The sequence below is a fragment of the Chiroxiphia lanceolata genome, chromosome 1, assembly GCF_009829145.1.
Source record: "Chiroxiphia lanceolata isolate bChiLan1 chromosome 1, bChiLan1.pri, whole genome shotgun sequence".
Classification (NCBI taxonomy): domain Eukaryota; kingdom Metazoa; phylum Chordata; class Aves; order Passeriformes; family Pipridae; genus Chiroxiphia; species Chiroxiphia lanceolata.
Genome location: NC_045637.1, coordinates 107,742,030 through 107,758,244, shown reverse-complemented (window position 1 = coordinate 107,758,244; position 16,215 = coordinate 107,742,030). Strand labels below are relative to the sequence as shown.

At 42.0% G+C, this 16,215-nt stretch overlaps 1 protein-coding gene across 1 annotated transcript in view; it reads right to left on the bottom strand.

The window, feature by feature from the left end:
• AOAH (acyloxyacyl hydrolase) overlaps positions 1–14,853 on the bottom strand; it is an 80,555-nt gene extending 65,702 nt beyond the window's left edge. The window contains exons 1-3 of the mRNA XM_032695839.1: positions 14,558–14,853; positions 14,021–14,175; positions 296–391 (exon numbers count right to left, since the gene is read on the bottom strand). Coding sequence (XP_032551730.1) covers positions 296–391; positions 14,021–14,175; positions 14,558–14,682 — 376 coding nt within the window. The 5' untranslated portion in view covers positions 14,683–14,853. The remainder of the gene's footprint in view (positions 1–295; positions 392–14,020; positions 14,176–14,557) is intronic.
• Positions 14,854–16,215: the final 1,362 nt, after the last annotated feature.

Here is a 16,215-nt window from a genome sequence, read left to right as displayed (position 1 = left end):
GACAAAGGGGAGAAAAAGAAAGGAAAGGAGTCTGCGTATGTTGGTACTCAGATATGTGTGGGCTTAATACAGCCCCATATATTCTAACTTTGGGACAAAATCCCAGCCCTGAAACCAAGCAAAGCCACGCCACTGACTTTCCTGTAAATAGCAACTTTCTATCTCCTAGCTACATACGCTTGAGATGCTGCACGAGAAGTGGATAAAGTTTTTTCAGACTTCACATGAGAATTTTTAATTAACAGAGAAATACAGCAGCACCAGTATAACATATGGCACATTACTTGGTACTTACCAGGTATGTAGTTGCATAGTCTCTCCACAGCTGCCTTTACCGTACTGTTGTGCCATTGTGCAAGTTGTTCAATTACAGACACCACAAGCACGCATCCTTCAAACAAACAAACAAAAAGAGTGAATACGGTTGTCTGTGAGGTGTGACGAAGTGCCCTGTGCCACAGAAATATTTCAGGCATCACTGGGCATTTTATTTCTTGAAATGCTCCATGGCAGATAAACGTTCAAGAAGAAAAATGTCTGTGAATTTCTGTCTTGATTCAAACCCTGTAAGTTATTATAGGGAGGATGTGGATGCCAGGGGAACACACAGAACAGCCCAACTTTTACTATATAGTGCTCCTGGAAAAATTACTCCATTCTTTCAAGGGTGAAAATCAAGGAGTCGGGGATAGTCACTGTTACAACTGCCTGCTTGGCCACCTGCTCTCTCATTATTTCTCACAAGAAAAAAGTCACAGGTCTGTACTTGATAGGACTTTTATACCTCTCCACACAAGCCACACAGAGACATACCAAACCTGGAAAATAAACGGCTGTGGCAACCTACAGAAGAGACATCACACCGCAGATGTGTGTTCTGACCACGACCAAAGCATCCATGGCATCATTTCTTCACAGACTTTACTCTTAAGTTCAGCAATGCTCAGCACACACACAGGGTTGCTGGTCCCATTTGTTAAAGACAAAATGTCTTCAGAGTTCATTCTGTGGTTGGAAAGAAACCACTTCCTTTGACCTATAAAGCTGGTTATTTCTCATCACTAATCTGGGTGTGAACAGGGCTACAGCCTAGTTGCTTCTTGGACTTGCTGTGGCTGAGACTCACAAAATTGTACACTAGTGAAGCATTTCTTGAGATGTGCAGCACTTTTCCTGCTGTTTTGGGGATTAAGTAGGTTCAATGTGATCCCCACTCAACAGTCATTCAAAATCCACATGATGAGCATTCATTCCAAGTCAATTTTAAACTGCTGTAAGTCAACATTTTGCTTTCTCTGCAGTGGCTTCACTGTTCTATGAGGAACACAGCTTTGGTAATGCAAAGTCTTCCCACTGTAGTCAGACCTGGCAGCCAGAGTGAAGTCCCTGCCTAGACTCAGAGCCTGAAGGGAGAAAGAAAGGAGGGTATCCCAGGCAGACAGTAAACAAGGAGCCAGGATGCCAGTTTCCAGCAGCCTGGATAAAGATTTCTCTTTGAGATCCCTGTAGCTGAACCCTACTTCCTCTCCTCTTTAAGAAATCCAAGCTCTCAGACTTGCTCTGACACAGTCTAGAAATGGAGGTGAGCTGCAGCAATTTGATGTGGCTGCAGATTCACCTTTTTCTGAAGCTTGAGAGCTTTAATGTTCAGGTTTTCAGACTGGTACAACTCTTCAAAGCAAGCTTTAAATTCCACCCAAGCACCTATGTGCTATTAAATCAAAGTGCTAGTTTTCAACATAAATAACTTTGATGCTTCTATGGATCAAGTAGCAAGTAAAAGAGGAGGTAGTACAATTGGAACTTGCTGTAAGGCCAGTATTTTGAGTCTTCTATTACTTCTTGTACTCCAAATACAGTAATCCAGTGGAAATTACAGTGAACTTGTCACCTCTTTTGCACGGATAAAAGCCCACTTCTCCATTCTTATTAAATAAAATGCTCACTCAAGATCTTCTGCAGAATGATTTATAGAGCATGCTAAGAGCCATTACCTCCAGTCAGACTAAAAGGATTGGAGATTAAATGAAGACAGATACTACCAAGGAAAAAACCTAAAGCAGGACATTCTTCCCTCTCCCCCTCCCTGTTTCCCCTATCTTTCCAAATAGCCAGAGGCTAGCTAGCCCAAGGAATTAACAGCTCATTAAAAACACAATAGCTCGTAAAGAAAAAAAAAGAGTAGAATAATAAAGACACAAACTAAAGTAAAGGGAACATCCAAGATGAAGGATAAAGCATGCTCTGGACTTGGGCTCAAAGAACACACCAGGGTCATTTGAACCAGATTTAACCAGCGTGCCTGCAGCAAATGTGGATAGTGCCTTCACAAATCTTCGTTCGCGAAGCCTAGCCATGATGAACCACTAGCAGGTACCTTATAATAGCCTTATCACAGAATCACAAAGTGTTTTGGGCTGGGTCGGACCTTCAAAATGCATCTAGTCCAAACCCTGCAATGAGCAGGAATACCTCCAACTAGACCAAGTGGCTCAGAGCCCCATTCAACCTGACTTTGAATGTTGCCAGGGCTGGGGCATCCATCACGTCTCTGGGCAAGCTGTGTCAGTGTTTTACCACCCTCATTGTAAAAAACTCCTTCCTTATATCTAATCTAACCAAAACCTCTTTTAGTTTAAAACCATTACCCCTGAGACAGAAACAGACCCTGGGTCCTTTGCCGGGGTAGTGTGGGCATAGCCATGCCGGACTGATCCATCCTTTAGCACAGAGATGGCAGTGCACATCCTCAAGACACACTGTAACACATCTAAAAGGCATTACATAGCTTAGTTCTTATAAAACTATATTATTAACATACATGTGCAACCTACAGACAACAAAAGACTAGCCTTCCCCTGACTTCTGTGTTTTATTTATGAGGATAGAGGCTCAGAAAACTACCTAAATGATGACTTGACCACAAAAACACACATTCTTTCTGTGCCTTCCTTTCTACTCATACCGAGGTCAGGCGTTCTTCTAACAATCTTGATGTCTAGAAGTCAAAAAGACAAAAAGGAGTCCAAGAAGAAAGACAGGAAAGAGCTAGCCCTCTGATATTTTCCAAGGTGCACAGCTTTTGTTGTTTTCTCATTCTTTTGCACCACGAGCTTGAGGAATCCACAGAATCATAGAATTGTTTAGATTGGAGCTGACAATCTCACCCACTGCAGCAGAGAGAAGTGTCTCTCATTTTGCCTGTGCTGTGTAATGCAGTGCTCCTGCACTTGCATTCAGGGTCTGCAGAAAAAGGGGCTTATGGACAAACAGCTCAACAACCGAAGAGTTGGGCTGAGGATAAAAATACCCTCGGTGCTTCCATTTTCTGTGCTATACAAGACACTGAAGATGTGAGCTTCTATCTCATGTTTGTCAAAGTACCACAGAGGGAGTGAGAAACAAAAAAGCTATTTTTGGTTCAGCTCTGCCAGACAGAAATAGAATTCTTAATCACAAACACAATCATGTGGGTAACACTACTCAAGCAGCGGTCTCCTGGCAATTAAATGAAAATTTTTCCTATCGATTAAGTCAGATAGACACCTTTGTGTCTATTGAACCAGGCCTGAAGGGAAATCTGCTTCACACGAGGATTAACAGAGCCATCACTGAATTTGTGCAGTACTTAATGCAGTACTTCAGGCTACTAGAAGCTATATGAATATAAATAACAATAATAATAGCCTAACTACTAGGGAAAAACCCACAGAGCTGAACTTCAGAATGTTTGCTCTCATAAACTTGTTTTCACTATCACAGAGAGGATGTTTCTGTTCACACTGTTATACCCTCCCCACCTCAGGTACCCACAGACCACACCTTGATTATTTAAATGCTCTCCCAGTCAAATGCATTTATTCCAGGCAAAATGCTTACTTTGTGGGACAAGCTGATAAAGAAAGTCTTTACTGATTTTAAAAAGGGTCTGCAGTTCTAGCTGGGACATCATCAGGCTGAAGTCTCTGGACCTGAATTTGGGTAGTCCTCCTGCCATCTGGTGGGAAAGGTGCTCCCCAAGAACACATGCCATCAACACAAGCCATTGGCTCATCTGCTCTGTTTTCCGTATCGACCAGGTCTTTTATCAACTGCCCTTGGCCCACCTCTCTTTACTCCTTGTGGTCTGCTGACATCTCTTATCACCTTGCCATGAGCTCTGCCAAAGACCTTCGTTTAGAGTGATGTCATTAGGAGAAGCTTTTGGGTTGGAGATTGTAAATTACTTGGAGAAAAAGACTGAACTCTGTGCAGAGGGAGGAGGAATGTCTAGGGGTCACTACGGTCTGGGGAGCCTAACCCACCTAGACTCCTCCTTTTTTTTTTTTAAAAACATACCCCCGCAGTAATTCAGATTTATCCTCTGGGAGAACCTATCTCTGGTGCTGGGCTAAACTTCAAGAGGTTAGTGTTTACAAATGCAAGATAATCCAGACTATCCTCACTCCTACTACAAACCTGCTCTCCTTTTAATCCAATATATTATCTTCCTCTGAATTCAGTGTCAGAAAAAGAAATGCTAAGCAGTTATCCTAGCCTTTAATGGGTCTTAATTTTGCTGGCCAAAAATGGAAAATAATTAGTTAGCTAAAAAGGGCAAGGGGAAATCAGATATCTTCAACTGTAGAAATCTCACTGATTTAATTACTTATGATATGTGCACTAATACAAACTTCTAAGTGTTCTGGCATCAGTAGAAAAGTATGTCCTGATCTGGCCAGTCATTAGCAACTATTGCTTGCTTTTAATTTACTTGCTATTTAGATGTGATCTATCTCTCATCATGAGCTGGGTGCATATAAGCCAATGTAAATAGGCTTCACCATTAAAAAAGCTCTAATTTTTTTTTATAGTTGTGTAAGATTTTCTTTAGAAACAAGTTTCAATAAATTGACTCTGCTGTCTCACTTCAATAATAGGTTTCAATACCCTGACAGGCTGAAGAATGTTTTCTCTGGAAGAACTTCATTGGCATTAAAATACCTACCAGCCATTAGAAACTAGACTCTGGTATTAATAAAATGTCTCTTTTAGCGATAGTTTGTGCCATCTACTATTAATTTCTGAAGAGATAAGACAAGTCCATAACCATTTTGCTCAGCAGCAGCAAGGTGAAAACTCACACATCAGGAAGTACTTCTCTCCATGTATTTGAAAGTAGTGTGTAATAATAAAATGACATTTCCAATAAGCTCAGGGAAAAAAAAATCATACCCCAATAATTAAATCAAAGCTAGAGAAATTAATTTCTTAGCTGTGAAGCCTGTAGCAGTTTGAGCAGACTATTTAACTTAATCCACTTCTGCTGCACAAGTTTGAAAGGCTCTATAATTAGAATTATACCTAGGGATGTCAAAAAATGTCTGGATAGTGTAAGCTGCCTCTCTAAGTTTCAGATTTGTAGGTCTATTTGTCTGAGTAAAACTCTGTTAAATTGGATTTCTGGCACCTGACACATCCTCCTTTGCCATCCTTTGCTCACATTTTTGGGTACTGGACTTTCTCACCTGTCCAGCCACATCACTGTTCCTTAGCCATAAATTAAACATACCACAGAGCAAAAGGAGGATATAAGTCCACAAAAGCAGCCTTGAATACAAATAGCTCTCTGCAAACACTGCCAGCCAGCTCACTCCCAGTGAAGCAGGAGCTGGAGCCTTGCTTGGTGAAGTGACAAACCTTTGCCTCAAAAATCTGTCTGCAGCAGCCAGCCTCTGTGTAAATGAACCCATCTATCACATTCCTGGCTTTATATAGAAGATGAAGGCTTTCCCAAAACACAATCCTAAGCTCCAAAGCATCTCAAAGCCTACAGGTGAGGAGACCCAAGAGCCTGTCTACAAAAGGCAATATTGCTACTCCTCATGCAGATGCTGTTATACAGGTATAAAATCTCTTTCTAAATTCATGTAATCCAGTTCCAGTTCAACCTGGAACGAGACATTCCTGTTTGAAATAAGAGCATTCACATGGGGAACTAGGAAGAAGTAAGGTTTTCTCCTCTGAGATGGGGATATCCATGTGGGTATTTTTGATGCAGGCAGACCATGCAAAGTTACAATACAGGAATGCTTTCTTTTTCATAGAATTATAGAATGGTTTGGGTTGGAAGGGACCTCAAAGATCATCTAGTTATCCATCCCATGGGCAGGGACACCTTCCACTAGATCAGGTTGCTCAAAGCCCCATTCAGCCTGGCCTTTAACAGTGCCAGGGTTGGGACATCCAGAGCTTCTCAAAGGCAACCTGTTCCAGCATCTCACTCATTATATATTCCTTTCCTAATAGTTCCAAATACCCATTTTGCCTTCTTGCACTGCTTCTCAGCACTGAGCTGACACTTTCAAAGAACAGCCCTTTATAACCTCAAGATTTCACTCCAGCATGGAAATATTCAGCTCAAATGAATTAACTGTATATGCAAAGTTAGGACAGTTTTCTTACAACCAGAAGATTTGTTTCTTTGAAAGGTAATTTAGAAATGGATCTGAGTGATAAAGTCTTTTAACTCAGATTTTGTTTCCTATTTCATTTACAGTGCCAATGCATTTTACAGAGATATTGAAATGATGGAATATAATTAGAGGTATCCATTCAAACGTGTTGGCATATACAAGACCCTTTCACCCTTAATTTGCTAAGTGTTATAAAATATTCTGGAAATACTAAATGATACACTATTAACAAACCTGTCACTGGGTATTAAATTACATATAGTATATTGGCTAAAGATATTTTTAAAATATTAATAGCAATATAACAGTATTTTGAGCACATTTGTAACAAAATCAGTAACAAAACCAGCAAACCCTAGAATACCAGTTATCATTTCTGTTGCACATACAGTAGCAGTGAGCCACCTCAGGCACCCTAACTTTAGAGCCCTATTCATTCACTACTGTTTTGTTAAGACACCCAATAAGGACTCTGATAGAGTTATGACAGTGCTGAAAATTCAGTTTCCATCTAGTGGAAGACACTAGTACCATACCTGCCAACCAAACGTATTCCAGATGTTTCCTATACTACACTTTAAAGAGCCCTATTTAAAAAATCTATAACCCCAGGCATTTTCAATAGAAATGTTTTCTGTATTAATTAATAGGAAAAAAAACCCATGTTTGCATGTGTGCCATGAACATATTTATCTTTTCCAAATCAAGAAAGGATATTGAAAATTTACTGAAGCCTGATTGCTGGCAGGGGAAGTTAATGTGAATGGACAACTTCATCCTTGTCACAAAGGTTTGACTATTTTAAGACTCTGAATGCACGAAACTTGTTTCAGATATACAGTTCCTAAAACCAGTAAAAGTGATTGCCTTAAACATAAGCAGAAGTTCTCTCTAAGGGTTAACATATGAACAAGAATGAGAGGCACACACCTGGCAATCAGCATCCAAATAGACCATCAATAAATAAGACTATTAAAGAAAACTTATACTGAAGGCAAGCATAAGTAATGTAAAATGTACACAACTACCCATATCTACAAATGCATACAGATGTGACTGTGTATTTACACATACATAGATGTAGATGTGCTGGTGTGCTGAGCATACCTTTTCATTGTGATCAATAGATATATTTACATTTTACAGTCATAAACTTTCAGTAAGAGTTGGGGTGATTCTGGAAATAATGTTTTTACCATCAGTTGCTGAATAGTTGCTTTAGTATCTCTACTGTATTTACTACTCCCATGTCTGTTCTTTTCTATCTAAAGTATAAACCTAGGAAAAAAATGTTATGGTCAAATTTAGTATTTCTTGTTGACCAACAGGCCAAATTTTGCTGCTGAGTAAACTGAGCAATGTTGGTGAACTGAACAGAGGTGCTGCGGCTTGGCAGTGGTTTAGCTGTAATCAAAGTCAATTCCCAGCCTTTCAGAGTAAAATACATTGTGGTGCTACACTGATATTGGGCATGGCCTTTTTACAGAACTCATTGAGCTGTAAATTATACGTTCTGTCATGGTGCCTCCCCAGACAATATGTGCTCAGCCACTTTGAGCACGGTTGTTAAAAGCCTCCAACTCCATTTGGCATGTTCCATTGTGTGAAGTTATCAGGAGCTCCAGACGCCACCAATCCTGCTGCCACTCTGCGGGGCATATTTCATCCCTGCACTCATGCACAGCTAGACGGAGGCACACTGTTGAGGACAATGACAACCAAGCAAATCAACACAGGTAGAGGTCAGCGTTTTACACCGCTGGTAGCTCGGAAACATCTGTTCTTTAATGTAATCAGAGCTGAAAATATGTTTCAAAAACATGCTTCTTCATACGCTAGGAATTATGTGCTCCTGGCTGAATGGAAGTGCTGACCTGCAAAGGTTGCTGAGAATGGCATTATATTGAGCACAAAGATGGGGAAATTTGCTTCCCTGGTTGATGACCCACAGGATCTCTGCTCACTATCAGAGAAGATGGACAGCGTTGCTGTCTGGTTGTACTGAGCGCTCCCTGACTAATCACCTCACTCCAAAAAGGGCAACCAAAGTTAATGGTCAATAGAGCAGGGCAGTTGCCTGCTGGGAAGAAAACAAATAAATGCTGCTATTCGCAAATGGTTCTTGCAGTCACAGCACCGAACCCCCGAAACACTGAAAGAAGTCCTCTTACACAACCTCTGCTCTAGCAGTTGATCTGTGCCATCTAGGCCATTCTAAAGGGACAGGCTAGACACAGTCTGTAAAAATCTCTACTGAGGTCTTCTACAGATTTCTCAGGAATTAAGGACTGTGCTCACTTATTACTGACCTTAGAAAATCTTCTTCCTAACCCGAATGTCCCCACTGGTACCCATTTCTGTTCTTTCTTGCCATAGCTGTTATGAACCTTGAGAATGGATCACCCTTTTAATGTTTTCAAGGACAGACATGTTTTTCTCAAGTTTGTCTTCTCTAGACTAATTAACTCTAATTTATTCACTCATTCTTTATAGCTTATGCTTGTTTTTCTCTGAAACCTCCTGTCACTCTGCATCATTCTTGATGCACAGCCCCAAAAGGCAAGGCAGAAATTCCTCTGAGGCTTTGTCAATGCTGAGAAAGGTAACGGGTTACTTCGAGTCTTGCAAGCTAACTTCTGTTCACGCGTCTTGGTGCTCGCCACATGTGTGTGCTTCATGACAGCATGCCATCATTGTGCCACCACAAGCCCAGATGATCTTCCCTAGGGATGCTCCCCAGCTGGTTTGGCCTCATCTGCTACATGTCATGGACTATTTCTACTGAAGTGCCTTCAACATTCCCATATTGAAATAACATTTTCAAGTGCAAGTACTCCAAGTTGTCAAGATTGTTTTAATTTAATTCGGCCCTTCATTGTACTTGCAAACAATTTCAGCTGTATATGAGCTGCTAATTTAATAGCACAAATTTCATTATCTTGGCTAATGAAAATATGGAAAGAGAAGTCCGAGAAAGATGTAATTTTGTATATCCTTTTGCTTAGGGAGTGAGCCACTTGTAATTACTCTCTAAACAAGGCTACCCATCAGTTTTGTCCTGCCCTGTAGAAGCTTAATCAATGCCACATATCTCTAAGCCATAAGATTAGTGCTGAGGTAGTGTCAAAAGCCTTACTAGAGTCCAGCTATAGTATCTACTGCTTCCTTTGTGTCTGCACACCATTATACCATTGGCAAAGAAAATTAGATTGATCTGACATTATTTTTGAAAGGTGCTTTTAAAATGTTTTATTAACTATTTCATGATTTTTCTAGGAATCGGTACTTAACCGACTAATCTACCATTCGCCAAATTTCTACTTCACTATGTTGTAGAAAGATGAATACAGCAGTTCCCTTCTGTCTTTCAGTGTCTCCCCCAGTTTCTGCATCCTCCAGGACAGCTTCTGCCTTTCCTGAGGTTGCTTCAGACACCTCTGGATGAAGTCAACTTTGCTAGAGAACAGAACAATTTGCAAAAACCCCGAAAGGGCTCTTCTGTAATTTAGGGTGGTAGGCAGTAGGGAATAAAAACTTTCAAAATTAGAAGAAAAATTTTAAGAAATGTAGAAAAATAAAGAACATGATCTCAGGTATGATGAAACATTAACACCAGTGTCAGCAGTTACCAGTGTTGTTGTACTGTCTTTGGGTACCTTAACGTTAAGTAAAACTTTGCTTGCCCTGTGAAATGGGCAGTTTTTCCTCATTTAACAGATGGGAAAGTCAGAGACCTCAGTATCTGAAGTGTTCATTCATCTTAGTTTTTGAGAGAAAAATACACAGAATCTCTTTCTCAGGATGCCACACTGAAACTGTCAGGCTGCACTCAGCAAAAGGATTTCTAGGTCTTGTCCTGAATAAACCTCTTAAGCCATACTGCCCATTAGTAACAAACAGAAAGGAAAGCCAGACCCAGCATCCAAAACAGTGCACAGAGCAAATCTCACTGCATTTGCAGGAGATAAAACAGCTTCATGGGCTCTTGCAGTCCCTTCCAACTCAGCATATTCTGTGATTCTATGTAGAAAAAATTACAAAAACCCTTTTTTCTGCCATAGGGAAAAACCAGAAGAATATATCACATGCAAAGTGTGCAAAAGGCCAAGAGGAGGGGCCTGAGCTGATTTCACACAAAAAGGGTGGCATTTTTCCAGCCTGGGGAGACAGGAAACATTGATGGAGAAAAGAGAATGTCACATGTTGGGAAAGTTTTTCTCGTGACAAGGCCAAAGGAAGACCATTTATTTGGTTGTGGCTAGAAACTGCTATAGACCAGTTATCTTAGATGGTTAGGAACTGCTTAGGTATACTACATTTGATCCTGTGGCTGGGAGGATTATTACTGGGTGCTTTTCCCCTCTTTGCCATAACTCTAAAAGGCAGCAGTACTAAACCCTTTTTTAGGTGGGAACACTACAGTTGCTTTATTTGCACACCATGTCAATTATGAAAAGACTTTCCCTGAATGAAGCAGCCACATTTTTCAAGAAAATGCAGAAAAAAATGACATGACCTTTTTTACAGTTCCTGAGGATGATTGAAACTTTTGTCTAATATTTTCTAATACGAGTTTGCTGCAAAAGAGTCACCTTTTTTAGACAAGTGACAATCTGAAAGCAGATGTGTTTTGACCAACCTCTCCCTATGAATTGTCTGAGTTGTTCAGCCTGCTGTGGCACCTCATCGGAGGCATGCCCTCCTCTCCCCCTGCCATATTCTGTATCAGCATACAGGTGCTGACACAAAATACATTTCCCAGGATCTGCTAAGGGCAGGGAAGCCCCTTGAAGCATCCAGTATGACCAGAATATACTGGCGCAGATGGTGGTGCCTACCCAGGGAATGCCACCAGCAAGGAGAACAGAAGGAGGAAGCAACCAAGTTGTACCACATTTAACCAAGGTACCAGAGCTGCTGTCATATCATTTCTACATATTTCTTCAAGAAGTGTGATAATTTCAGTGGAAAGGATTAATGGGAAATATTTTTGTGGTTTTGTTACTGGAAGAGCATCCATTTTCTGGCAGGATTTGGCTACTAACACAGCAATCCTGGTCATGCAGGTGGTACACAGGAGTGATCAGAAATGACTATTCAATGTGAAGTTACCTCATTTCCCTCCGAAAACAGGGGCAGATAACTTTGAAACATTAGATACCTGACCACACATTTAACTTGCATGAAAACCTCAATTTCTTCAATAAAATCTCCCATACATTTGGCAGCAGGCATTTCTCACATCAAAAATTAGATTAGATATTAGGAAGAAATTCTTCACAGTGAGGGTGAGAGGGCACTGGAACAGGATGCCCCATCCCTGGCACTGTTCAAGGCCAGGCTGGATGTCGTTTTGAGCAACACGGTCTAAAGGTCTATGGCAGGGGGGCTGGAACTATATGGTCTTTAAGGTCCCTTCCAACCCAAACCATTCCATGATTCTCTCTGATTCTATGAAAAATTCTGCCTTGATCTTTAAGGCCAAGAAGACACAGAGGAAGTTCTTATGGTTCTCTCCCATTACCTTCTAAGATGGCAAACCAGGGTCTGGGGTTGAGCTATTGGAAGGAAATCGCAAGTTGATTTTGCTTAATTTCTGCTCCTAAGAGGGCTGGTCACTGAATCAGATGCAAGAACTGACTTTATTCCTGCTCCAAGCCATGGCAAGCGCAACCATCAGTTTCTCTGTGCTTTCTCTTTCCTGCTTGATATAATGAAGGGACACAGTAAGTGTTTTCAAGTGTTTAGTTGAGAGAGCAGCTAATCAGTAAAAGCCCAGTGGTAGACATCTGGGCTAGCAGCCACCAGCCCTCCCTGCCAGGCCTGGCCCATGTACTTTTAACACTTGCCACAATTTCTTTTTATCTTGCAGTTTACAGAGGTGGGCCACAGTCTGTTTTGGTCCTGAGTTGAGCTCACAAGGATGCTTTTAGCTAAAGGGACGCTTCAGAGAGAGAAACTGGCGTGGAAGGCAGTGTTTTTCCTGTCCTCTTGCTGGAGACAAGAGCCAGGGACATGTTCAGTGATCACAGCAATGGGGCTGATTCAGCTCTCATCCCTTTAGAAGGGAAAAAAGGACCTTGCATGAGACAACTTCAACGCTATGTGAAGTCACCTTAGGAATTTAGAACTTTGCTAGATCAACAGAATGGAAAGGGCAGACAATGCTGACACCTAACATCTAAAAACCACTACTGTAAAGCGTTTAGTGTAGCGGATGAGCATGATCACTGACTTTGTGTCATCAAAATGGTAGCACCCTAAAGATCTCACCATTAAACCCCACTTCTTCCTTGCTCTGGTAGCTGCTCAGTCACAGCTTGCATGGCTGCCAGTCCAAAAAAGGCCAGTCCCTGATGGTCATTTCTGCTTTTCACCACTTGTTCTCATGTTACATCTGGTGGCTGAACCCCATCAGGGGCTGCACAAGCCTCACCACCCTGACTTCCACTTCATTCCACTTTTGGTTCATCCTGCCTGCCTAGCACCAAAACTTTCAGGGGCACTGTGGATGGCACAGAAGTGAGGTAAAAATCTAATTTTATCAAGCTTAGGAATATTATTTCTAATTATATTCCTTGAGCCATAGTGAAAAGAATTATTTCTTTCTGAAGGATGGAGAGTTGTGACAGGGTTTATGTTTACAGCACAAAACATGCCCGGGGAAACTAAAAGAATCATGGAATTATTTAGGTTGGAAAAGACCTCTAAAATCAACGAGTCCAACTGAAGACAAAATAAAGGATTTGATTGTAATGCATAAGACATACCCAACATTTCACATTAGCACACATAAAAAATATAAGATTCCACATCTCTCTAGATATACAGAGTCTCATGACAAGGGCATTTCTGATGCAGAGATACCCACAGTTTAAACTGACTCTGGTGTTACCGGTCTTTGAGAATCAGCCAGCTGAGGATATCCCCAGCTACAGATCCTGTGGATACCACCACAGTCACCGAAGTCACACTAGAGGGGTGTTGCCAACTTGCCTCACTTTAGTACAGGTCATGCAGATGCATGCACTCACAAAAAGGAAAGGAAATGTGAGGAAACAGCCTCTCCAACTTGGCTGTTCAGAGATGATCATCCAGACCACAAAGGTGTCTGTCCCAAATATGGACCAACCACTTTTAAGAAGAGTTTCCAAGGCAATGAAGACAATGGGGAGACTCTGGGCAAGTCTGAAGGAAACTGTGCCTTCCTGCAGTTAAGCAAAATGCATTGTGAACCCTAACAAATACAAGGACCTCACAACATCCTGTTTTCATGTACCAGACCTACAGACATTAAAACCAGCTTTTCAGTTACCATTGCTCACAGAGCAAAACCATGAACTTTGGGAAGCAGGCACTGAAAAACAAAATCATAAAATAACTTCAGACCCCACAATGGCCTTGCAAAATCTTCAGTGACTGTTTCACCAAAGACTACAAGTGTTTTGCAGTACAGCTGTTGAAATAGATAAAGGAGCGATTTATGACGTGCACAGCAATTCTCAGCTCGCCAGTGGAGTAACGAATGAACAAGTCCAGTAGGCAAACAAAACCTGGATACATACCAACACAGGTCTGTCCTTTGTACAGCCCAATGGGGAGTGAAGGGGGTGGTGGTTCATTTTTGTGGTGTAGAGGGGAGGAAGAGGCAGCCTTCAGCAGAAGCAAGAGCCAGAGGATGCAGAAAAAATTAAGGAATGTTTGCCTAGGGCCCTTCATCCTAAGGAAGGAAAAAGGGAAGAAATCAGGCAGGAAGAGAGCACGTGGACATGCTCAGAGAGGCATTCCTACAGCTTGAGATGAAAGGAGACTTGCATGCCTCTGTAGCTGTAAGTGATACAGGGGCAGATACCCAGGTAGGCATACAGACATCTGCCCTCCCACAAGGTGCATGGAGGATCCCGCACTCCCACATCGCAGGTGCTCTCCCAACCACTGCTCTTTGCACACCCCTCAGCTCCTCTCAGGCCCTGCCACCCACTAAACCCAGCAGATCCCACACACCCAGGCACCCCATGACCAGAATGGGATGACCCTATGGCCCAGGGCTGCTCTCCGCACCCCCACGCGACCCCGCTGCCCCATGTGTAGCTCTTCCCAACCTGCTGGCCTGGGAGGACCAAGAGAATTGGATGAACAGCTCTGCCTCAGCGCTCCTGTGTCTCTTGCAGTAGCAGCGGATGAGTAACGACCTTGAACCGCAGTAGTTGCCGGAGCCACTCAGCATTAATAATGCAAGACACTCCCCTGAATAACTAGTGTTGCAAAAAGAAAAAAAAGGAAACCAACTCCACAAACCCTTCCCCCCTGCACCGTTTCTCCTCTGCCCTCCTCCGCAGACTAGAAAAAAATATCTCTCCGGCTGCTTGTGTAAGATTTTAGACCAGGGTTTCCGTTTGGGAGGACTGGGTGTGAAAAATGAGAAGCTGCTCAAGCCAGAGCAGCAGGGGCAGAAGGGACGGGGCTGCCACACTGGGGTTTTGCCAGGGCTTTAGTTCTGCTGGGACTGAGCCACGGGGATGGGAAACAGCTGCCAGTGTAAGGGCAGCACTGGGAGCTGAACCCCTGTTGTCATCAGCTTTGAGCACATTTGTTCGCAGCTCTCAGCTGCCTGGGAGGCTTGAGAAATCCCGAGCTGTTCCTACTTTGGCAGTCACAACAACCAAAGGTTTCCCTGACTCTCTTTTTTTTCCAATCCCTCAGATAAGGCAGAAACCAGTTGTTCTCCAGCCTGAAGCAAGAGCAGAGAGTAAAACATTTTTAAATGACGTTGCTTCAGAGCTGGAACAAGTCCATACAGCTACATTCCATACACTGTATGTCTTTTTGTATAACCCTGGGCAAGCCTCTTGCTCTTCCAGTGGGCCATGGGTACTTGTATTTCCTTTCCACTCCTTGCCTGCCTCTTTCAGAAATTGACAGGCTGTTAACACAGGTTGCTAAAGGACAATGAGTAACCTGTCTCACCTGCTATCCCTGCATGCTTCCCAGGAATAGTTAAAGGTGACTTATAAATGATGTCGTAAAAGGAGAACTAGAGGATCTAATAAAATTCCTGCCAATTCCTGCAGATCAACATGATCACATAGGTATCAGATCCACTTTAGTATTTCATATGGTTTTTGCAAACCACTTCTTTCCTTGGGAGCCTGACCTATGACTTTTTAAAGACAGTCCCAGAAAGTTTGCCTCAACTTTGATAAGCAGGATTTGCCTTGTGCTAATGATAATATAATCCAGTGGCTCTGGGGAAAAAAAAAGACTTTAAAATCTTCAATGTGAATACAAATCACTCCATATCTCCATTCTCTAAGTCAAGCTGCTGGCTTTCAAATATAAGCTTTTCTTTGAAAAAAAGGAGAAAATAATTAAACCCAAAATAGAGGCAATAGCTGTTGCCTGAGTTTTACAGAACTCTTCCTGCTTATCATTCTCCCTATAGCTAGCAATGCTGGTTTGCTTTTTTTTTAATAGCACATAAACAAAAATCATAGTGCGAAGTACCTTATCCATATGCCAATCCTACTGAAATCTGCAGGATGTTTTTCTTAATGCTGTAAAAACTTGCTATAAAAAGACACTGTGCTACAGCGACTGCAGCTCCATTAAACCCTTTTTAACACACATATCACTTGGTTCCCAATGACACTTTGAAGTCCTTTAAAACCCTGCATATTGGCTCATGAGCACTTGCTGCAAAAGCAGAGTGCTAATAATAGGCAAGAAAAATCTTCCAAGCAGAGAAGTCCTCAGAATGGTT